This window comes from Lynx canadensis, chromosome D4, assembly GCF_007474595.2.
Source record: "Lynx canadensis isolate LIC74 chromosome D4, mLynCan4.pri.v2, whole genome shotgun sequence".
Classification (NCBI taxonomy): Eukaryota; Metazoa; Chordata; class Mammalia; order Carnivora; family Felidae; genus Lynx; species Lynx canadensis.
Window position 1 is genome coordinate 24,880,988 of NC_044315.2, and position 24,207 is coordinate 24,905,194.

Sequence of the window (24,207 nt, forward strand, 5' to 3'; positions counted from 1 at the left end):
GAGATCTTTTGGGGTAGAAGGAAAATTGTAAAAACAAAACAAAACTCATAACTTGATAATTTGAAACAATAACCACGGAAGTCGTTATTCCACTCATGCCTGTTTCAGGCCTATGCAAACAACTAGAAATAAGAACAAGGGTCTAACTTTTCTCAAGAGCCCACAGAGCTCTATCTCCTCACAGAGTGTATGTGTGTGTGAATGTCTAGTAAAAAGAAGAAAGAGAGACTGAGAGGGAATAAATATGTACAACTTTTGTAATCAGGGGAAAACAAATGTTCTTTAAAAAAAATAAAAGAGGGGCACCTGGGTGACTCAGTTGGTTAAGCGTCTGACTTCAGCTCAGGTCATGACCTCACGGTTTGTGAGTTCAAGTCCCGCATCAGGCTCTGTGCTGACAGTCAGCTAAGAGCCTGGATGGAGCCTGCTTCGGATTCTGTGTCTCCCTCTCTCTCTGCCCTTCCCCACTCATGCTCTGTCTCTGTCTCTCAAAAGTAAATAAACATTAAAAAAATTTTTTTAAATAAAAAATAAAAGAATAAACAGAAAATTTATTCACATTACTAGCCAAGAGTTAATAAATAAATCGCTTAAATACAGAAGACAATATATAATTATTAAGTTGAAATCATAGTTATCAAATTTGAATCCTGCAAAAATTTACCTTTCATCCCATATGTTCTATGAAAATTTACTGTGTATTCACCCATAAAGAAAATATCAATAACTCAGGGGCACCCGGGTGGCTCAGTCGGTTAAGCGGCTGACTTCAACTCAGGTCATGATCTCACAGTTCGTAACTTCAAGCCCCGCGTCAGGCTCTGTGCTGACAGCTCAGAGCCTGGAGCCTGCTTCAGATTCTGTCTCCCCTCTCTCTCTGCCCCTCCCCCGCTCGTGCTCTCTGTCTCTCAAAACTGAATAAATGTTAACAAAAAATTTTTAAAAAGAAAATGTCAATAACTCTACAAAGGAAAACTGAAATTAATAAGAACAGTCATTTAAATTTTAAAACTCAACCACTCAGAGCTAAAAACCACACAGGTAAGGATAGCACCTGTCTTACTCTGAAGCACGGAGCCTGGGACACAGTAACGCACCCCATAGGCGTGTGTTGAAGACACAGTGTACCAGGCAGTTTTAGCATCACTATCTTATGTAAATCCTCCACACACACCCACGTTTCCCCCAGTCTGACAGATAAGGAACCGGGGGCCCACATGGGTTTAGGCACACGTACAGATCTATACAAAGAGCTTGTGTTCACACCCAAGCCTACCTGGCTACAAAGCCTATGACGCTTCCCATATTTCTTACCCCTTTAATGGTAACCATCACATGGCCTTCGGATCCTTTCCAGTCATAAAATTAATAAATAGACACCAAAATTCATGAATCTGCTACTTAGTCTTCTCCACTAGAGATTTCCATTCCAGTAGAGATTCCTTGATTTTTCATGAGAAATCTGTGTACATAGATTTACCACCCACACACATTATTTATAAGTAAAAATTAAAATGAAACTTCATACTGATCTCCACACAGTCTTGATTATGTCAGCTTGGCAAGACCGGATAATAGATAAATATCATTTTGAGAATAATAAAACAGACCAAATAAATCAAACTAAGCACCCTCCAATCTCATCTCAACTTGGTGTGGTTAAAGACAGAAAAAAAATTAATGAAGATATCAGACTAAAACATGAAAATATGATGGCATCTGAAAATATGATGACAAAGGATAGCTTTTTCTCCTTGGTGAATACAGACATCACCTTCAACTATTCCTTCCAAATAAAACTATATATTCTCCTATTTATTCATTTTTTGTTAAAAATAAGCATGACTGAAAGCAAGAATATACATAAAAGTCCATGAAACCAAACAGAAAAAGAGAAGGTGCTGAGACTGTACAAATATCCTGTGATATTATACATATTTTTTACGTATCAAAACCAAAACCAGAAAGAAATCAATGTTTAGACATTACCTTCCTGGAATCTGATCTGGCTGGGATATAAATATAATGCCCCAAACGAGTATCAAACGGTACGGTACATGGCCTCTTTCCAGGTGTCCTGGTGTCTGGCCCGTCTCCACAAGTTTCCGTAGCTGAAGATGTCATTGACGGATTAAGTCTTGCTAGTTCTTCACTCAGTTGATCCACAAGAAGTTGTTGTTCTATTATTTTTTCATTCTTTGTAAAAGAGAGATGAACATTTTAAAAATAGAGAACCCCAGTAAGTGTGTAATGATTAAAAATAAATTGTACATTGCCCGAACTCATGACTACCTTAACAGAACCATAAAACCTCACTGCTCCACAGACTAGCCTTCTGGTGTTCACCAGACGGTTCCGAGTGATAAAAACTTTTGAATAGTAAGGAGTGACAAAGAGAACCTGAAGAATTAAATACTCAAAGTAAATGCCCCATACATTTTGATTGGTTGGTTTGCCAACCTGAAGCATTCTGATTAGCTGATCTCTATAAATGTTTGGCCTTCCTGAGTGAAATCCAAGCAGTAACAGGAAAGAAGAAAGTTGAAAAGGGGAGAAAGAACTACAAATGGCAGAGGTGGCTGCAAAGGAGACTAACTGGTAACAGGTGCAGTGAAGTGAAAGCCTTTACTCAGGGCAAAAGAAAGCCTAAAGCACAAAGAGATAAAAGATAGGTAGCTGGTAGTCCTGGGAGGAAAAAGAACTGGAAAGCAAAGGCTGAACAAATTGTGTCAGGAGTGTGTGTGTGTGTGTGTGTGTGTTAGCTTTCTATGTATCCTCTAGAGAAACTTTGTCAACTATACCCAATGCAGAAAGCTCTAACATCAATCTCTGTTTTATCGGCACAAAATTATGTAAACAAGAAACTGTCATTCATCTTAATACTTCACACGTACTACACTGTTAAATAGCGAAAAAAAACCCTAAAGTTTTACAGTGCTCATGCTAAGCTATAAGAAAGAAACCTTATTAAAAATTCATATATTCAGATAATTAAAATATATGCCAATGGCATAGAAGTTGAGGCAGGGGGTGTGATATGGAGTCTTTACACTGTCTGGGAAAGAGTGAAAATACCAATAATATTAGACTTTATTAAATCAAGAGCGCATGGTACACTCTCTAGGGTAACCACCAATAACTAAAAGAGTAAAAGTACAACACCTAAGCTAATGAAGTAAAAATAGAAAAATTTAAAAAACACAATTAATCCAAAAGAAGATAAGGAGAGAAAAAGGAACACAGAGCAGTTAGGATAAGTAAAAACCACAATGGTGGGATTAGAACCACAATATGAAAGGAATTATGTTAAATTCAGAAATGAACTAAGTAATCCAATTAAAAGATTACAATATGTCAGGGGATTGTAAAATTATCTAACTTGCTGCTTCCAAGAAACACAACTAAAATAGACCCACGAAGATTAAAAATAAGGTGGAAAAGAGACACCAGGTAATGTTAATCAAAAGAAAGCTGGTAGAGCTATGTGAATACCTAAGTAGACTTTAAGGCAAAAGCCACTGGAAGAGGTAAAAAATATTAAAAAAGTCAATTCACCAGAATGATGTAACAGTCATCATTTCTATGTACTTAATAACACAGCTTCAATATGTATAATGCAAAAATTGTTAGTACTGGGGAGCCGGGATGGCTCAGTTGGTTAAGCGTCTGATCTCACAGTTTGTGAGTTCAAGCCCTCCGGCCAGCTCTGTGCTGAAAGCTCAGAGCCTGCTTCAGATTCTCTGTCTCCCTCCCTCTCTCTCTCTCCCCTCCCTTGCTTGTGCTAAGATAAATAAATAAACAATAAAAAAAGTTGTTAGTACTTCATGGAAAAGGAAGACAAATCCAAAATTGTAGCAAAAGATTGTAACATCACTCTAAATTACTGATATAACAAAAAGACCCAAAAATGAATAAAAATATAGATATGATTAACAAGATTACCACCACCCAATAATTACAGAATACATATTCCTTTCCAGTACATCTGTAATACCTACAAAAATTGGCCTTACGCTAAGCCATGACACAAGTTTCTTTTTTTTTTTTAACGTTTATTTATTTTTGAGACAGAGAGAGACAGACCATGAACGGGGGCAGGGCAGAGAGAGAGGGAGACACAGAACGGGAAGCAGGCTCCAGGCTCCGAGCCATCAGCCCAGAGCCCAACGCAGGGCTCGAACTCACGCACTGCGAGATCATGACCTGAGCCGAAGTCGGACGTTCAACCGACTGAGCCACCCAGGTGCCCCTGCAAGTTTCAACACATTCAAAGGACTGAAATCATATGGACCACAATGCAATTAAGCCAAAAATTCATAAAAAGAAATCCTCCATGTGTTGGAAATAAAGTAACTTGTTACCCATGAGTCGGATAAAAGTCATAGTAAATATAAGGAAATATTTTGAGCAGGTAAACTTAGGAGGAAATCTATAACTTAAATGCACATATTATAAAAGAAGAAAAGCTAAAAATCAATGAACTAAGAATCCTTCTAAAGAATTTAGGAAGATTACCAGCAATGAAAGTGAATCAGTAATCAAAAAACTCCCAAGAAACAAAAAGTCCAGGACCAGACAGCTTCACAGGTGAATTCTACCAAACATTTAAAGAATAATTCTTCTCAAACTATTCCAAAAAATACAAGAGGAAGGAAAACTTCCAAATTCACTCTATGAGGTCCAGCATTACCCTGATCCTAAATCAGATAAAGACACCACAAAAAGAGAAAACTACAGTCCAATATCCTTCGTGAATATAGATGCAAAAATCCTCAACAAAATACTAGCAAACCAAATCCAACAATACATTTAAAAAAATCCTTCAGCACAATCAAGTGTGATTTATTCCTGGGATGCAAGGGTGATTCAATATTCACAGTCAATGTGATATATCACATCAATAAGAGAAAGGATAAAAACCAAATGGTCATTTGAACAGATGCAGAAAAAGCATTTGACAAAGTACAATATCCATTCATGAGAGAAACCTTCAACAAAGTAGGTTTAGAGGGAACATACCAAAACATAATCAAGAACTTATATGAAAAATCCACAGAGAACATCAATGGGAAAAACTGAGAGCTTTTCCTCAAAGGTTAGGAACAAAACAAGAATATCCACTCTTACCACTATTTTTTTAAGTTTATTTATTTATTTTGAGACAGAATGAGAGGAAGACAGCAAGGGAGAGAGGGGCAGACAGAGAGGGAGAAAGAGAATCCCAAGCAGGCTCTGCACTGTCAGCATGGAGCCCGGTGTGAGGCTTGAACTCACAAACTGTGAGATCATAACCTGAGCTGAAATCAAGAGTTGGACACTCAATCAACTGAGCCACCCAGGCACCCACCACTTTTAAAAAAATATTTATTTATTTTGAGAAAGAGAGAGGTAGAGAGAGGGGGGACAGAGAGAATCTCAAGCAGGCTCCCATCAGCACAGAGCCAGATGTGGGGCTTGATCTCATAAACTGTGAGATCGTGACCTGAGATGAAACCAAGAGTTGGATGCTTAACTGACTGAGCCACCCAGGTGCCCCTCACTCTTACCACTTTTATGTACTGGAAGTCCTAGCCACAGCAATCAGACAACAAAAAGAAATAAAAGGTATCCAAATTGGTAAGGAAGAAGTAAAACTCTATTTGCAGAGGACATGACACTATATATAGAAAATCCTAAAGACTCCACCAAAAAGCTGCTAGAACTGATCAATGAATTCAGTAGTCACAAGATACAAAAATCAAAGTTCAGAAATCTGTCTCATTCCTCTACACTAATTATGAAGCAGCAGAAAGAAAATTAAATAACCCCATTTACGACTGCACCAAAAATAATAAAATATTTAGGAAGAAACTTAACCAAAGAGGTGGAAGACTTGTATAGGTGAAAACTATAAAATATTGATGAAAGTAATTGAAGACACACAAAGAAATGGAAAGACACTCCATGCTTATGGATTGGAAGAATACTGTGAAAATGTCTATACTACTCAAAGCAATCTACACATAGAAGGCAATCCCTATCAAGATAGCAACAGGATTTTTCAAAGAACTAGAACAAACAATCTTACAATTCCTATGGGACCACAAAAGACCCTGAATAGCCCGAGCAATCTTCAAAAAGAAAAACAAAACTGGAGGCATCTCAATTCCCAAGTTATATCACAAAGCTGTAGCAATTAAAACAGTATGGTACTGGCACAAAAATGGACACATAGATCCACAGAACAGAACAGAAACCCCAGAAAAAAAGCCACAATTATATGGTCAATTAATCTTCAACAAAGGAGGATAGAGTATGCATGAAAAAGACAGTCTCTTTGACAAATAGCGTTAGGAACACTGGAGAGCTACGTGCAAAAGAATGAACCTGGGCCTCTTTCTTTCATACACAAAAATAAATTAAAAATGGACTGAAAGCTTAAATGTGAGACTGGAAGCCATAAAAATCTTTGAAGAGAGCATAAGCAGTAATCTCTCTGACACTGGCCATTAGCAACTTCTTACTAGGTATGTCTCCTGGGGCAAGGGAAACAAAAGCAAAAATAAACTATTGGGACTACATCAAAATAAAAAGGTTCTGTACAGTGAAGGACATAATCGATGAAACTAAAAGGTAAACCTACCGGATGGGAGAAGATATTTGCAAATGATATACTCGATAAAGGATTAGTATCCAAAATATGTAAAGAACTGATACAACTCAACAACCCAAAAAACAAATAATCCAATTTAAAAATGTGCAGAAGTCACAAACAGACATTTCTTCAAAGAAGACATCCAGATGGCCAACAGACACAGGAAAATTTGCTCAACATCTCTCATCATCAGGGAAATGTAAATCAAAACTACAATGAGATACCACCTCACACCTGTCAGAATGGCTAAAATCAACAACACAAGAAACAGCAGGTGTTAGGGAGATGTGGAGAAAAAGGAACCTTCTTACACTACTGGTGGGAATGCAAACTGGTGCAGCCACTGTGGAAAATAGTATGGAGGTTCCTCAAAACATTAAAAATAAAACTACCCTAGGATCCAGTAATCACACTACTGAGTATGTATCTCCAAAATACAAAAACATTAATTCAAAGGGATACATACACCCTTATGTTTATAGCAGTATTATTTTTTTAATGTGTTATTTATTTGTTTGTTTTGTTCAAACGCAAGTTAGTTTCTTCAGGTGTAGAACTTAGTGATTCATCACTTACATATAACACCCAGTGCTTATGCCAACAAGTGCCCTCCTTAATGCCCATCAACCATTTAGCCCATTCCCCCAACCCAACACCCCATCAGCAACCTTCAGTTTGCTCTCTGTATTTAAGAGTCTCTTACGGTTTGACTCCCTTTCTGTTTTTATCTTATTTTTCCTTCCCTTCCCCTGTTTGTTTTGTTTCTTAAATTCCACATATGAGTGAAATCATATGATATTTGCCTTTCTCTGACTATTTTGCTTTGCATAATACATTCTAGTTCCATCCACATTGTTGCAAATGGCAAAATTTCATTCTGACTGCTGAGTAATATTCCATGGTGTGTGTGTGTGTGTGTGTGTGTGTGTGTGTGTGTGTATTTGTATAATTTGGCTATTGTTGATAGTGACAGCAGCATTATTTACAATAGCCAAGAAATGGAAGCAGCCTAAGTGTCCACCAATAGATGAATGGATAAAGAAGATGTGGCATTTACACATATAGCATATATATACACATCATATCTATATAATGTGTATATATATGAATATTATTCAGCCATAAAAAAGAATGAAATCCTGTCTTTTGCAAGGACAAAAATGGATCCAGAGACTATAAATGCCAAATGACATAAGTCAGAGAAATACAAATATTATATTATTTCACTCATATGTAAAATTTAAGAAATAAACAAGCAAAGGAAATTTTAAAAAGAGAAAGACAAACCAAGAAACACTCTTTGCTATAAAGGACAAACTGATGGTTACCAGAGGGGTGGTGGGTGGGGAGATGGGTGAAATAGGTGAAGGGAATTAAGAGTACACTTACCATAATGAGCACTGAGTAATGTATAGAATTGTTGAATCTTAAAAAAAAAAATGAAAGTTTTATCAGCAAAACTAAAAGGCAACTGACAGAATGGGAGAAGACATTTGCAAATGACATATCAGATAAAGCGTTACTATCCAAAATCTATAAAGAACTTATCAAACTCAACACCCAAAAAACAAATAATCCAGTGAAGAAATGGGCAAAAGACATGAATAGACACTTCTCCAAGGAAGACATCCAGATGGCCAACAGACACATGAAAAAATACTCAACATCACTCATCATCAAGGAAATACAAATCAAAACTACAATGAGATACCACCTCACACCTATCAGAATGGCTAACATTAACAACTCAGGCAAAGACAGATGTTGGCAAGGATGCGGAGAAAGAGGATCTCTTTTGCATTGTTGGTGGGAATGCAAGCTGGTGCAGCCACTCTGGAAAACAGTATGGAGGTTCCTCAAAAAACTAAAAATAGAACTACCCTACACCCCAGCAATCGCACTACTAGGCATTTATCCACAGGGATACAGGTGGGCTGTTTCGAAGGGACACATGCACCCTAATGTTCATAGCAGCACTATCAAAATAACCGAAGTATGGAAAGAGCCCAAATGTCCATCGATGGATGAATGGATAAAGAAGGTGTGGTATATGTATATACAATGGAGTATTACTTGGCAATCAAAAAGAATGAAATCTTGCCATTTGCAACTACATGGATGGAACTGGAGGGTGTTATGGTAAGTGAAAGTAGTCAGTCAGAGAAAGACAAATATATGACTTCATTCATATGAGGACTTTAAGAGACAAAACATGAACATAAGGGAAGGGAAACAAAAATAATATAAAAACAGGGAGGGGAACAAAACAGAAGAGACTCATAAATATGGAGAACAAACAGAGGGTTACTAGAGGGGGTGTGGGAGAGGGGATGGGCTATGTGGAAGGGGCACTAAGGAGTCTATTCCTGAAATCATTATTGCACTGTATGCTAATTAATTTGGATATAAATTTAAAAAATAAAATTTAAAAAAAAACCCGAAACTTTCAGAGAAATAAAAAAATTAACAACAAACATTGATAAGCATGTGGAACAAGAGGCATACTCATACAGTACCGGTGTGAGTGTAAACTGGGAAAAGAGTGTGATATTATTTGTTAAAGTCGAAAATTCGCCTTCCCTATGACCTACCACTCCAACTCCCAGGAACAAATCCAAAACAAATATATGTGCATGTGCACCAACAAACACCTATGAGAAAATATCCATCCCAGTAAGGACTGAGTAATGTAAAGAATTGTTGAATCACTATATTAGACACCTCAAACTAATACAACATTGTTAATTATACCAGAATTAAGAAAAAAAAAGAGAGTACCTAGCTGGTTCAGTCAGTAGAGCACACGGCTCTTGATCAATGAGTTCAAGCCCCACTTTGGGTGCAGAGATTACTTAAAAAATAAAATCTTAGGGGCGCCTGGGTGGCGCAGTCGGTTAAGCGTCCGACTTCAGCCAGGTCACGATCTCGCGGTCCGTGAGTTCGAGCCCCGCGTCAGGCTCTGGGCTGATGGCTCGGAGCCTGGAGCCTGCTTCCGATTCTGTGTCTCCCTCTCTCTCTGCCCCTCCCCCGTTCATGCTCTGTCTCTCTCTGTCCCAAAAATAAATAAACGTTGAAAAAAAAAAATTAAAAAAAATAAATAAATAAAATCTTAAAAAAAAAACAAAGAAAAGAAAATAAATACAATGTCCATCACCAAAAAACATTCACTAAGAGTAGAAGAGAAACATAAATTGCCATATATTCATACAATGAAATCCTATATGTCTATAAACCTAAACAGGCTACAGTTACACACATGATAGGTGAATCAGAACAAAAAAAAAAAAACAAACTTTCAATAAAGGCAACTAGATACTGAAGAATATATGTACTGAATGATTAAATTTCTTAAAATTCCAACAAGTAAACTGTAGTGTTCAAGGATATAGAATAAAACCACAAAGCAAACCAAGGAAAGCAATACTATCAAGTGAGGAAAGCGGCTCTCTCTGATCAGGACCAACTAAGGACTTCTAAGGGGCAGAGAGCTGACTATTTTTTGACAGTTTACTATTTACCAGCTGGTTACCCAGCTGCTGCTCTCTTTGTGATACAACACTGCATGGTACATTGTGTTTTGTTTACGTTTTATGTTTTTAAACTATTATAGAATGAGAAGAGTTTAAAAAGGAAACAAAAATGAAATGTCAAAATCAAAATCTAACTTGTGCTGGATCAGGTTATTCCTCCCTGATAGGAACCTAAAGGCTTTAAATGAAATTAACTGTTTGGGGCTGTGGGAAGTGCCCCACCACGGATGGGGGTGGGGGTGTTCACAGCCGAGAAGTATAATATTTAGGGACATTAGGGAAGCTAAGATAGAAAAGTAGAAAGTTTAACCAAGGTTAAAGAGCAAATCACTGATAAGAGTATAAAAGGATTATCTAATAAATTTTAAAGTATGTGTTTACTTTCCAACTCTTAACAACATCATGTTGCCTGTTACCTTGGCAAACAGCAAAATGGAAAAACATGGAGAAAAGGTAACTGTAATATGATATGCAAATTAGGTTGTGTATCACCTTCATATTTGTGAAAGTCAGGCTAACAATAAAAATGTTTTCTCCTCGGGGGGCCTGGGTGGCACAGTCAGTTAAGCATCTGACATCGGCTCAGGTCATGATCTTGCAGTCCGTGGGGTCAAGCCCCACATAGGGCTCTGTGCTGACAGCTCAGAGCCTGGAACCTGCTTTGGATTCTGTGTCTCCCTCGCTCTCTGCCCCACCCCCACTCATGATCGATCTCTCTCTCTCTCTCTCTCTCTGTCTCTCAAAGATAAATAAACATTAAAAAAAATTTTTTTTTAAATAACTGGGATGAGGGGCGCCTGGGTGGCTCAGTCGGTTGAGCATCCAACTTCAGCTCAGGTCACGATCTCGCGGTCCGTGAGTTCGAGCCCCGCGTCAGGCTCTGTGCTGACCACTCAGAGCCTGGAGCCTGTTTCGGATTCTGTGTCTTCCTCTCTCTCTGACCCTCCCCCGTTCATGCTCCGTCTCTCTCTGTCTCAAAAATAAATAAACGTTAAAAAAAAAATTTTTTTTAAATAACTGGGATGAAATATCTCCTTTAAAAAATTAATAAAATAAAATAATAAAACAAAATAAAATAAAATAAAATAAAACAAAATACAATACAATACAATACAATACAATACAATACAATACAATGCTATTCTGGGGCGGCTGGTGGCTCAGTCAATTAAGCATCTGACTCTTGATTTTGGCCCATGGTTCGTGACATCAAGCCCCACATCAGGCTCTGCACTAAAAGTGTGGAGCCTGCTTGGGATTCTCTCTCTCCCTCTCTCTCTGGCCCTCCCCTGCTCTCTTTCACTGTCTCTCTCTCTCAAATAAATAAACTTAAAATGCTATTCTTTTAGCCAAGTACTATTCAACTAAATCTACAGCACTAGATAGGTCAAGAAACTCTACCTGCAATCTATTGACGTTTTGTGCTTCTTTCAAAGATACCACGTGTCCTTTGTTTTCCTGGACCATCATTTGCACTTGATTCTTCAGTTCCTTCACCTGCAATTCCTTCTGATTAAATACAACTTCATCAGCAGCCAGTGCACACTGGGAGGAGGGAAAGAAAGCACAAGAGATTCACCACAGAAAGTACTCCAGACAGCCCAGAAAATACCACAAAAACTGGGATTTCATGATGGTTTGACAATGTCTCTCGAAATTTTTCTCATCCTATTCATTTTCAATTTTTTTTGGCTTTCTGTAGAAGAAAGGCAGAAACAGTTTGAGGACCTGTCATTGCTATAACCTAAGAATTAATTACCATAAAGATACAAAGACTTTCCTGGTTTTTATTTCCTGAATTTTAAAACAAAAACAGTCACTTGATTTCTAGACTACACTCAGGAGGAGTTATTTTTACAAGTTTGCTAGAATTGCCATGAGATTTTTTTTTTTTTTTTTGCCATGAGACTTTTAAATGTGGGTTTTTAAAAATCAAAGAGGTCACGTTTTCCAAACTGACCTATAGAGTTAAGAACACATTTGGATCTTTTAAATAAAGAATATTTGGTAATTCAAAAAAAAATTTTTTTTAATGTTTATTTTTGAGAGAGAGAGAGCACAAGCAGGGAAGGGGCAGAGAGAGACACACACAAGATCCAAAGCAGGCTCCAGGCTCTGAGCTGTCAGCACGGTGCCTGATGCGGGGCTCGAACCCACAAGCCATGACATCATGACCTGAGCCAAAGTCAGACACTTAACTGACTGAGTCACTCAGTCGCCCCAAATATTTGGTAATTTTATGCACTTTCACTATGAAGAGATATTTTGAAGACATCTAAAAATATGGTTAAACAAATAGTTTTCTTAATTTCCAATGAATTATGCCTGTTTTCAAATAAACTTGAGATATGCAAGTAATACTTTTAAAACAATTTTTAAATTAAATAAACTGAAAGAAATTTAATATTTGTTGAGTGAATTTTATGCTAGGGGCTCCTGGGTGGCTCAGTTGGTTAAGCGTCTGACTTGATTTCAGTTCAGGTCACGGTCTCACAGTTCATGGGATTGAGCCCCGCGTTGGCCTCTAAACTGAGAGTGCAGAGTTTTGCCCGGGTTTCTCTCCCTCTCTCTCTCCCCCCCCCCCAAAATAAATAAATAATTTTTTTAAAGTGTATTTTATGCTAGATAGTGACTTGACATTTTAAAAATATCTCACTGTGGGGCGCCTAGGTGACTCAGTCGGTTCAGTGTCCGACTTTGGGTCAGGTCATGATCTCACAGTTCATGAGTTCAAGCCCCACGTCGGGCTCTGTGCTGACAGCCCAGAGCCTGGAGCCTGCTTCGGATTCTGTGTCTCCCTCTCTCTCTCTCTGCTCCTCCCCCGTTCATGCTCTGTCTCTCTCTGTCTCAAAAATAAATAAACATTTATAAATAAATAAATAAATAAACAAACAAACAAACATTAAAAATACATTTAAAAAAATCTCACTGAATAGACATGATTCTTTTTTCATGAAGAAACCAAGAGATTAAAACCTTTTCCCAAGATGACCCAGTAGATAAACCAAACTCCTGACCTTCAATCCCAGGGTCTTTCTGGATCAAACCCCATGCTCTTTCTCCTAAGCTATAGGAAAACACAAGAACAAGAGCTGATTTACAAAAATAGTGTTCCCTTTACAAGTAAGATTTAATTCACAAAAACAGAGTATGTACGTGACTACTCAGGCAATGGCATAGAGGGGTAGATGGGTTCCTGTACAGAGAACCCATAGACCAAGGCCAGCCTTGATTTGCCACAGCCTCGTAGCACCACTTAGGGCAAGTCCCTTCTTTTCTCTGCTTGGGATCCTCAAGTGACCAAATGAGGAGAGGACACATGACCCTGATGGTCCTTATTTTCATATGTTTACATATGACCTATGTGACTTCTTTCATAAAATGAGATTAAACTATAATTCTCGTTGGTTAATATCCTCTCCCATGGTAAACTGTACATTTGAGCTTAAAATGTAATTTGTCACGTAGTACTGCATATTCAACTATTTTTACATATGCTTTACAGACTACAGCTATATTATTTATTATTTATTTCAAGTGTTTAACTGTTGAGTAAATTCATGTTCACACACTGCTCTCGTATTCAAAATTTGGAATAAAAAGGCAACAAAGTCCTTCAAGAGGTGTTTATTAGGATATGGAATATTCCAATAACTGACCAATGGCAAAAACCAAGGATTACAACACTACCTGACACAGGAGCACTTGGCTGGCTCAGTGGGTTAAGTGTCCAACTTCGGCTCAGGTCATGATCTCATGGTTCATGAGTTCAAGTCCCACATCAGGCTGTCTGCTGCCGGCACAAAGCCTGCTTCAGATCCTGTCTCCCTCTCTCTCTGCCCCTCCCCCACTTGCACGCACTCTCTCTCTCTCTCTCTCTCCCAAAAGTAAACATTAAAAAAAAATTAAAAACAAAAAAACAGAAACACTACCTGGCAGCATCTAACAAGGAGAAGATGGTGAAGTTCAAAGTGACACTTCCTTAGCAAAAATCTGGTGGTAATTCTACCTGCGATATGGCCCACGATCTCCTGTTGGCTAGGAATTTTATTTTTAAGTACTTACCTGCTTGTGTAACAGGCTCAAGGAAGCAGGGCTGAGCAAAGAGAATGTCTCTCCCTGCACAGACCTGCTGTCTTGCTAAGTAGTTTATCAAGCTGACTTCACAGTAACCCCTGGCATGTGGCCCCACGTACAGCTACTAAGTCCAATCACTTAGCTGCCACTGATACATAACCTCAGCAGGTGAAAAATAGGTGAGAGATAATAATGAGCTAGGTAGGTGAAAAATAAATGAGAGATAATAATGAGCTGCCTTTATTGAGCCTTACTCCAGGCCAGGCAGCCTTCTCATCGTTTTATGGGAACTAGCGTTTTAATAATCTTCACAGGAACCCTACAACGTGCTTGTTATTATTGTTTAATTAGCACAGAGAGGTTAAGTATTTTCCCAAAGTCACAGAGCAAGTAAGCAAAGGAGTTGGAATTCAAATCTTAGGAGTTTGGTACCAATGTTCTTAACCACTATGTTATTCTGTCTCAAACAGAAAGTCTAGAAAACTTTTTAATTTTTTTTGTTTATTTATTTTTGAGAGAGAGAGAGAGAGCAAGCAGGAGAGGGGCAGAGAGATAGGAGACACAGAATCTGAAGCAGGCTCCAGGCTCTGAGCTGTCTGCACAGAGCCTGACGTGGGGCTCGAACTCACAAACTGCCAGATCATGACCTGAGCCAAAGCCAGATGCTTAACCAACGGAGCCACCCAGGCACCCCTAGAAAACAACTTTTTAAGGAGACATATGGGGTGAGGAATGACAGCAATCATTTCTCTATTTGCTATTTAGTGGTATCCAAGATTACTACTCCTGCAAGACTTCAGACCAAAAAAAAAAAAAAAAAATCTATTTTTTTAATTGGGAAATACTGAATATTGTATCTTTCACACTGAGATTAATTACACTAGCACTTTGAAAGTTCTGAGAAGTCTTGGGATTTTTGTAATCTAGCATTCCCTAAAGCCATCTGATCATGGTGCCCTTTTTCATCAAGACTGTTAATATCCTGGGGCTCCTGGGTGGCTCAGTAGGTTAAGCATCTGACTTCAGCTCAGGTCATGATCTCACAGTTTGTGAGTTCAAGCCCCACGTCGGGCTCTGTGCTGACAGCTCAGAGCCTGGAACCTGCTTCCGATTCTGTGTCTCCCTCTCTCTCTGCCCCCTGCCCTGCTCACACTCTGTCTCTGTCTCTCAAAAAGTGAATAAACGTTAACAACAACAACAACAAAAAGACTGTAAATATCCTTGGTAAATCTTAATCTAGAGTACATAATCTAGAGGAAGTTAATTCAGAATTTCCAACAGATGGAGAGAAAAACTTACTACCCCGCCATCCTCAATCAGGGGGTTTTATGGGCTTCCATTCCAGCCACCTTAGAAGGATGAAGTACTCCTTATTGTCAACTCCTATAGTGCTCCAAAGTTCAAGCTTCCCATCAACCGTATTTCCTGTTCTGCCACTTTCTTATGCCAAACAGGAAGGGTCAGGCCTGCTCTATTATGAAGAAGGTAGAGCAGAGTTACTGCTTTAAAAAAAAAAAATCCATGATTTTTGGGGAACCTGGATGGCTCAGTCAATACAGCATGCAACTTTTGCTCTCAAGGTCATGAGTTCAAGCCTCATATTGGGGGCAGATTACTTCAAAACAAAAATTAAAAACTCCATTATTTTAAAGTTATGACTTTAAATGCTTATATTTAAGTATCAGACGTTGTGAGATAGGGTGCCTGGGTGGCTCAGTCAGTTGAGCGTCCAAGTCTTGATTCTCTCTCTCCCTCTCTTTCTGCCCCTTGATTGGAAGATGCACGTAACTTAGTAAACAAATATTTTCCAAATGATCGATGGGTGATGATTGAAAATCACGTGGATGAAAGATCCATTCAAAGTACAAGATAAAGGGGAGCCTGGGTGGCTCAGTCGGTCAAACAACTGACTCTTGATTTCCACTCAGATCATGATCTCACAGTTGTGAGATGGAGCCCTGTGACAGGCTCTGTGCTGGGCGTGGAGCCTGCTGGAGAGTCTCTCTCCCTCTCCTGCCGCCCGTCTCCTGCTTGCGCGCGCAAGCACGTGCTCTTTCTCTCTCTTAAAAAAAAAAAAAGCAAGATAAAAATAAAAATTTTAATGTACAGATCTTAATGTAACAAAAGTAGTTTCAACTCCCACATTGCACATAAACTTTAGGATGCCGCTACTTGTTGAGTTTTGGTGCAATAACAAAGAAAAATATCCATAATTTTCTGAAAATAAATTAAAATGTTCCTCTTTCCAATTACAAATCTAAATGAGGCTGGATGTTCTTCATGTACTTCAAATAAAACAACATATTGCAACAAACTGTATGCCGAAGCAGATAGGAAAATCCACACATCCTCTATTAAGCCAGACATTAAAAGAGATTTGCAGGGGCGCCTGGGTGGCGCAGTCGGTTAAGCGTCCGACTTCAGCCAGGTCACGATCTCGCGGTCCGTGAGTTCGAGCCCCGCGTCAGGCTCTGGGCTGATGGCTCGGAGCCTGGAGCCTGTTTCCGATTCTGTGTCTCCCTCTCTCTCTGCCCCTCCCCCGTTCATGCTCTGTCGCTCTCTGTCCCAAAAAAATAAATAAACGTTGGAAAAAAAAAATTTTTTTTTAAATAAAAAAAAAATAAAAAAAAATAAAAAAAAAAGAGATTTGCAAAAATGTACAACAATTCCACTTTTATTAAGTTTTTTTATTTGGAAAATAGTTATTTTTCATGAAAAAATGTTTTTACTTGTCATTGGGTTATTATTTTGAGTGAATTAATAGCTTAAATTTTTGTGTTTTAATTCTAATATGGTAAATATCAATAGATACAACCCACATAAACAAAAGCTCTTTAGGGGACCTCAATTTTAAAAACATAAAAAAAAAAAAAAAAAAAACCTTGTATGGGCACCTGGGTGGCTCAGTCAGTTAAGTGTCTGACTTCAACTCATCTCACGGTTTGTGGGTTCGAGCTCCCTATTGGGCTCTCTGCTATCAGTGTAGTGCTATCAGGCCCACTCCGGATCCTCTGCCTCTCTCTCTGCCCCTCCCCTGTTTGTGCTCTCTCTCTCTCAAAAATAAATAATATTAAAAAAAAAAAACAAAAAACCTTGTGAATAAAAAGTCCAAGAACTGCTGCAATAGAGGTTTCTTTCTAATACATATAAAGAGGTACAGAGGAAAGATTTCTAACTAGAAAGCTGTTTTCGGGGCACCTGGGTGGCTCAGTCGGTTAAGCATCTGACTTTGGCTCAGGTCACGATCTCGCAGTTTGTGAGTTCAAGCCCTGCGTCAGGCTCTATGCTGACAGCTCAGAGCCTGGAGCCTGCTTTGGATTCTGTGTCTCCCTCTCTCTCTGCCCCTAACCCACTTGCATTCTGTCTCTGTCTCTCTCAAAAATAAACAAACATTAAAAAAAAAAAAAAAAAAAGAAAGAAAGCTGTTTTCCTATTTTCAAAAACTGGCAGAATACCTATTTGCCCAACAGAATGCAAACTCCATGTAAGCAGAATAGGTACATCTTGTTTTCCGTGATTTCCCTAGGGACACGAAATCTTCAGGTTTTTGAATGGAAAGTGACAAATGTATTTCGGAACTCAATGTACATATATGTAATATGTACACATGTACATACCTACATCCCTTAAATATTGTCACATACAATGATTTTGTTTGTTTAAAAAAAATCAACATTCCGGGGTGCCTGGGTGCCTCAGTAGTCACTTAAGCCTCTTGACTCTTGATTTCAGCTCAGGTTACGATCTCGCAGTTCATGGGTTCGAACCCACATCAGGCTCTGCACTGACAACACAGAGCCTGCTTGCGATTCTCTCTCTCCCTCTCTCTCTGTCCCTCCCCCGCTGTACTCTCTCAAAATAAATAAATAAATAAACCTTTTAAAAAAACTCAACATTCCACACTCAAGGGGTGAAGTTTTTTTTTTTTTTTCATCAAGAACCACTGACCCAAAGAGGGATAAAAACTCAATAAAGTACTTCATTTTCTTTCTGAAATTATGTTTCTCTTCACCCTCTAAATTAATGACCAGGTCCCCAAGATTCTACTTCATAAATGTAACAAGTTAAAATACTGAAAGAGAGGGGCAACTTGGTGGCTCAGTCGGTTAAGCATCTGACTCTTGGTTTCGGCTCAGGTCATGGTCTCGAGTTTCCAGACTTCGAATCCTGTGTCAGGCTCTGTGCTGACATTGTGGAGCCTCCTTGGGATTCTCTCTCTCCCTCTCTCTCTACCCCTCCCCCACTTGCTCTCTCTGTCTCTCGAAATGAATAAACTTAAAAAAAATTTAAAAAATATTAAGGGGCGCCTGGGTGGCGCGGTCGGTTAAACGTCCGACTTCAGCCAGGTCACGATCTCGCGGTCCGTGAGTTCGAGCCCCGCGTCGGGCTCTGGGCTGATGGCTCAGAGCCTGGAGCCTGTTTCCGATTCTGTGTCTCCCTCTCTCTCTGCCCCTCCCCCGTTCATGCTCTGTCTCTCTCTGTCCCAAAAATAAATAAACGTTGGAAAAAAAAAAATATTAAAAGAGAAAGGAAAATGAGGACAAAGCAGTAGGAAAAGGGAAAAAGAGACTGAGCAAAAGGCAAATGAGAATTTACATATAATCCTTTTTAAAGACTTCTGGAATCCCAAAATGACCCTTGCCCAAATAAACGGAGTCCTTAAACAAGTCACTAACGGAAGTGGTGTCTACATACCTGGCATTTCCTAAGCTCTCGCTTCAGCTGGAGAACTGTCACATGCTGTGGTCCTTCTTCCAGGTTGCCGACGCCGTGGCTCCCTCTGAACGAGGTGAACACCGCCTTCCTGACATCCTGGGTCATGTTAAACCACTCCTGCAGTTTGTGTTGCTGCTTTTGGTTCAGTCTGACAGCACCCTTTAAGTCCACCAGGAAGGTAAAGGCTTCCTCTACACAGGTTTGGTAACTCTGACACTCTCCTTGTAGCTGAGCTACTTGTTCCTCAAGAGACCGGATCCTGTTTTTATCAGGAGTCCCCTCTTGATGGATCTGGCTGGTTTGGCTGATGCTATCCTGCTGGCTTTGCAGAGCTTCTCGAAGCAACTTGATTTCAAATTCCATTTCGTCCATACGGTCAGACTCGGGGCTGAAGTTTAAGGTGGGTTTGTTTCTAATATTGCGTGCTCTGTTGGCATATTTGAGGGAATTTAAGGACTCGTCAAAATCTGAGGAGGATGGGCTGACGCAAGTGATCATGACAGTCTTGGCACTGCCTCCCAAGGAATCTTTCAGAAGCCGGGTGATTTTAGCGTCCCTATATGGAATATGGGAGCTCTTCCTGCGTGGGTCCCCAAGAGCACTGATTACATTTCCTAAAGCCAACAGCCCACTGTTGATCTGAATGGATTCTTTGAACCGTTCACCAGTATTCCCGGTTTTAGTTACTCTTTCCGAGCCCGCCAAATCCACAAAGTGGAACTTTGAGACAATATGCCGATGGGAATACCACGATCCATCTTCAGCTGCCTCTGTATTTTTCTCTACTTGACAAATGCTGATTGTAAAAATTGCATGTGATCTACTGGAGTGCTCGTTCATTTGGGTGGTACCTGTATGCCTGGCTGCATTCCCCATCTCCAGGAGACTCATCACCTCATCTGCATTCTCCACGTGACATTCCTTGGCCCCAACAATCACTTAAAATAGCAACAGCAAGTTTTTAAACCAAATTTTAATCAAAACCCAGTAGAGTTAAACTTAACCACAACAGTTATTATTTGCTAAACTTCCCAGGCTAAGAAAGTGTCTTAAAAAATCAAGAGCATTTCAAACAATAGTGACAGCAACATCATTAAGTAATTTTGGATAATCTCCCAAAGGAACTATTTTAATAGACAGCACTCATTTTGATGTTTAAATTCTAAAAGATATTATATATATATATACATATATATATGTGTGTGTGTGTGTGTGTGTGTGTGTGTGTGTGTATTAAACAATCTGGTTTCTTTGGAGTCACATATCACACTCGATTCTTTAAGATGACTGAGAAAAGAAAAACCCTTTAATCCAGTATTTTGATTTATAGAGTCTAACAGACTTATTTAAATAGATTAATTAAATATTAACTCAAAAGAATTAACTAGTAGTAGATTAATTAAAAGAAATCAGTTTCTTTTGAGTCTTCAAACCATCCTTAGGTTTAAGGGTTTTGGTACTGTGTGGTCATAACCAACGATACATGAAGATTTCAGTATAAATAAATTGGTTATTCATTTTAAAAACAGGCTTAACCTATGTAATATCAGAGTATAAGATAAACAAACATGTTGGCAATTCACAAAAAGCAAAAAAGTTTCTATTTCAACAACAGCAGAATAAGAGCCAAAAATAAACCAAAGCTTACCACCCACATTATTTGTTTATATCCAAACATATTTCAAAAAGAAGAAGGTGGATTTGGGCTTTGAATCAGAGTCATAAAGCTCCTGATTCTGTGCTTGAATTACAGAGCCATGGTTCCTCTTTATTCAGATCCGGTTATGTCACTGTTTTCTTGAAAAATAATCATTTTGCTTTCATTATTTCCATCATGACACTTTCTTAACAACCTAGTTCATTGAAAGTTCTAAAGTACTTATACTACAAACAGGGAATGCTAACATATCACCAATTATAAAGTATGACAATGTAACTGTAAATCAAAGGATAACTTTCATAAAGTTTTTTAATGTTAGGCTACAGCTTAGCACTATCCATGGTCCTCAAACCTAGCTGCAAATCATCTGGAAGCTTTATAAAAGAGAAAGTACTGATGCCCAGGCCCGATCAGGGCAAATTCATCAGGATTTCTGAAAAGCAGGGCCCAGAAATCAGTTTTTTTTTTAACTTTTTAAATGTTTATTTATTATTGAGAGAGAGAGAGAGAGAGACAGAGAGCGTGAGCAGGGGAGGGGTAGAGAGAGGGGGAAACACAGAATCTGAAGTAGGCTCCAGGCTCTGAGCTGTCAGCACAGAGCCCGACACGGGGCTCAAACTCACAAACTGCGAGATCATGACCCGAGCTGAAGTTGGTCACTTAACCAACTGAGCCACCCAGGCGCCCCTGGAAATTAGTATTTTTTAAAAAGCCTCCACGGTGATGCTAATTGTGCAGCATCCAGGTTGGATGCCAACCAGTGCTTTACACGAAGGAACTAAATAAGGATGTCAAAGAAATACATTTTGGTTGTGAGTGGAATACCGTATAAAACATACGGCAATTTGTCTTAAGAACATTTGTCACATCTTTCCAAAACTTTTGCAGGACTGATAACAGCTATTAAGTTTATCAGGGGTGACAGCAAATGGGCTATTTTTACAATAAATATGTATTATTTTTGTATCTTTAACAAAAAATAAAAACATTCAAGAATTACCTTTTATATGATACAGAAGCTCAAAACACTGGCCTGGATTCTGTCCAGAAAAGATAAACTACACTGAATTATCTAATAAGACCACAGACTACCATGTATGCTTTCTTTCTAAAAAACAAAACAGGGGTGCCTGGGTGGCTCAGTCGGTTAGGCGACCGGCTTCAGCTCAGGTCATGATCTTGCAGTTTGTGGGTTCGAGCCCTGCGTCGGGCTCTGTGCGGACAGCTCAGAGCCTGGAGCCTGCTTCGGATTCTGTGTCTCCCCCTCTCTCTGCCCCTCCCCCGCTTGTACTCTGTCTCTCTCTCTCAAAAAATAAATAAATGTAAAAAAAATTAAAAACAAAACAAAAACCAATTTTTTCAAACATTGAGGAATTCCAGGGCTGCCAAGCCAGGGCTAAAAAGGCAACAAACTTCACTGCCCCCTGCACGCAGTTTGAACGACCTTACATTCCTACTGCGAGGAGATTCCCTCAAGGGGACACTCCTCAAGCAGGATCCTTTTTCTCCAAGAAGGTTCTACCTAAGTATCCTTTCTTAGAAACACATCTAAGTCATTGTTGTTAATAATAATGAAACTCTGGAAACTGCTTAAATGTCCAACAATGGAATATTAAAGTATAATACATTCAGAAGACAAATTACCACATGACCATGAAGACTCATAACTTTGAGAAATATTTAATGTTGTGTGAAAATGCTCACCATATAAATATCACATGAAAAAATAAGATGCGATGCTATATGTAGGGTTGCAAGTATATTAAAAAAAATTATACATGCATGGGAAAAGAAATCTGGAAGGAAACACACCAAAAACAGAAGTTACTTTTTCTGGGTTCTGGGATTAAAGCTGATCATTAATAACTTTCTTCCTTAAACTTTTCTATGTTTTCAAAATGTTCTATGTTGAACATATAACCCTTTAAATCAGAAAAGCAGGAGGTGCTATTCTTTAAAATACTTGCATTTTGACCCATTCGAACCTTCTCCCATTTCCAAACAAATTGATATTTAATGAGATTAACAAGTTGCTAGCATAGAAAGTCAGATCTTGAAAAATACAACAAAGTACAGGACAAAATCAAAGAGGACAAAAGGAGAATTCTAGATCGACTTGGACAAACACCAAAGGGAGAAGCCATCTCCAATCTGGGAGAAACTCTGGGAGAAAAAAAAAGTACAAATACTAATTTAGCCTATTTCAAAGTCTCACTGATCTTCAGCCCAGAGCGGGAACAATTATAGAATATAAGTATCTTGAATTACAACTTACTAACTTCATCTAACCAACCAGTCTGAACTACTTTTCACCTGGGTGATTTAATGGATATTGGGAATCAAAAAGGTATTCAATTTTAAAGAAAAAACAAATTCCTTTTGCTTCTATGTCTGTTTTAAAGATTCTTTGCAATATATCCAGAAACTGAATTAAATCACATCTTTTTGGTAATGAAGGCAGTCAATGCTATTTACCTGTGTTTCCTTTTTCATCTTCTCGGATGTGAAGATCCTTCATAGATGTTTCCAATTCTAGAAGATCTCTTAGGTCTTCCTTATATACTTCTATATAAGACACTTTGATATTAAAGTCAGTGCTAGAATTTTCAGAGATGTTTTGAAATATTTCTTGGATAGCTCGAGGAATGATACCCTTTTGACCCTCCACAACTGAAGCTAAAAATTTACAGAAAGAAAGGACATCTGAAAATTAAAATATAAGAAAAGCCAAAACCCCAAATTTATAATGTATACATCTATTTTCTTACATTTCTCTATATTACAAATTTTTTAAAACTGTAAACTATAATATTGATGTGTAAAAGTTTCCACAATTTAAAAAAAATTTTTTTTAACGTTTTATTTATTTTTGAGAGAGGGAGAGACAGAGCATGAACAGGGGAGGGTCAGAGAGAGGGAGACACAGAATCTGAAACAGGCTCCAGGCTCTGAGCTGTCAGCACAGAGCCCGACGCGGGGCTCAAACTCATGGACCGCGAGATCATGACCTGAGCCAAAGTCGGCCGCTTAACCGACTGAGCCACCCAGGCGCCCCAACAATTTTTTAAATAGTTTTAAAAATTACAAGGTAAAGTGTGAAACAAGTCAAAGAACAAATTGGGACTTAAGGTTAAATAAGTTAGGTTAATTTAGAAACCTACCCAGCATTTGTAGCATTGTTCCATAGAAAATATGTTTCAAGCGCAAAGGGTTGGCTTGCAAATGAACCTTAAAAATAACTAGCTTCCAGGTTGAAAATTACCAATGTTTAGGTTTTTGGCAACAAACATCCTGAAAATGTGAACCTCTATTAACTTGGACTACCTTTCACCTAATTTAAGATGCAAGACTGCCATCGTGTGGCAAATAAAGGAAGCTGTAGCTTTTTCTAATACAAGAGAGAGTGAAGATTCTTTTTTGAGAGTTTCCAGGAACTAGCCAATAGCATTACCTATGAACTACAGTGCAATATACACATTGTAGATTACCCAGAATATAAAGTCGATTAGAAACAGCTCATTCATTTCCCACTTCAAAAGATAACAAAACACAATAATTCAAAACTTACCAAAACACTGAATTTCAAATAT

The 24,207-nt window shown here is 38.6% G+C and overlaps 1 protein-coding gene across 3 annotated transcripts in view; it reads right to left on the reverse strand.

Annotated features, from left to right (window-relative positions):
• KIF27 (kinesin family member 27) overlaps positions 1–24,207 on the reverse strand; it is a 92,610-nt gene that overhangs the window by 53,963 nt on the left and 14,440 nt on the right. For all 3 annotated transcript variants that reach the window (XM_032595611.1, XM_030293735.1, XM_030293733.1), the window contains exons 3-6: positions 23,093–23,293; positions 18,937–19,895; positions 11,566–11,709; positions 1,990–2,196 (exon numbers count right to left, since the gene is read on the reverse strand). In XM_032595611.1, coding sequence (XP_032451502.1) covers positions 1,990–2,196; positions 11,566–11,709; positions 18,937–19,895; positions 23,093–23,293 — 1,511 coding nt within the window. The remainder of the gene's footprint in view (positions 1–1,989; positions 2,197–11,565; positions 11,710–18,936; positions 19,896–23,092; positions 23,294–24,207) is intronic.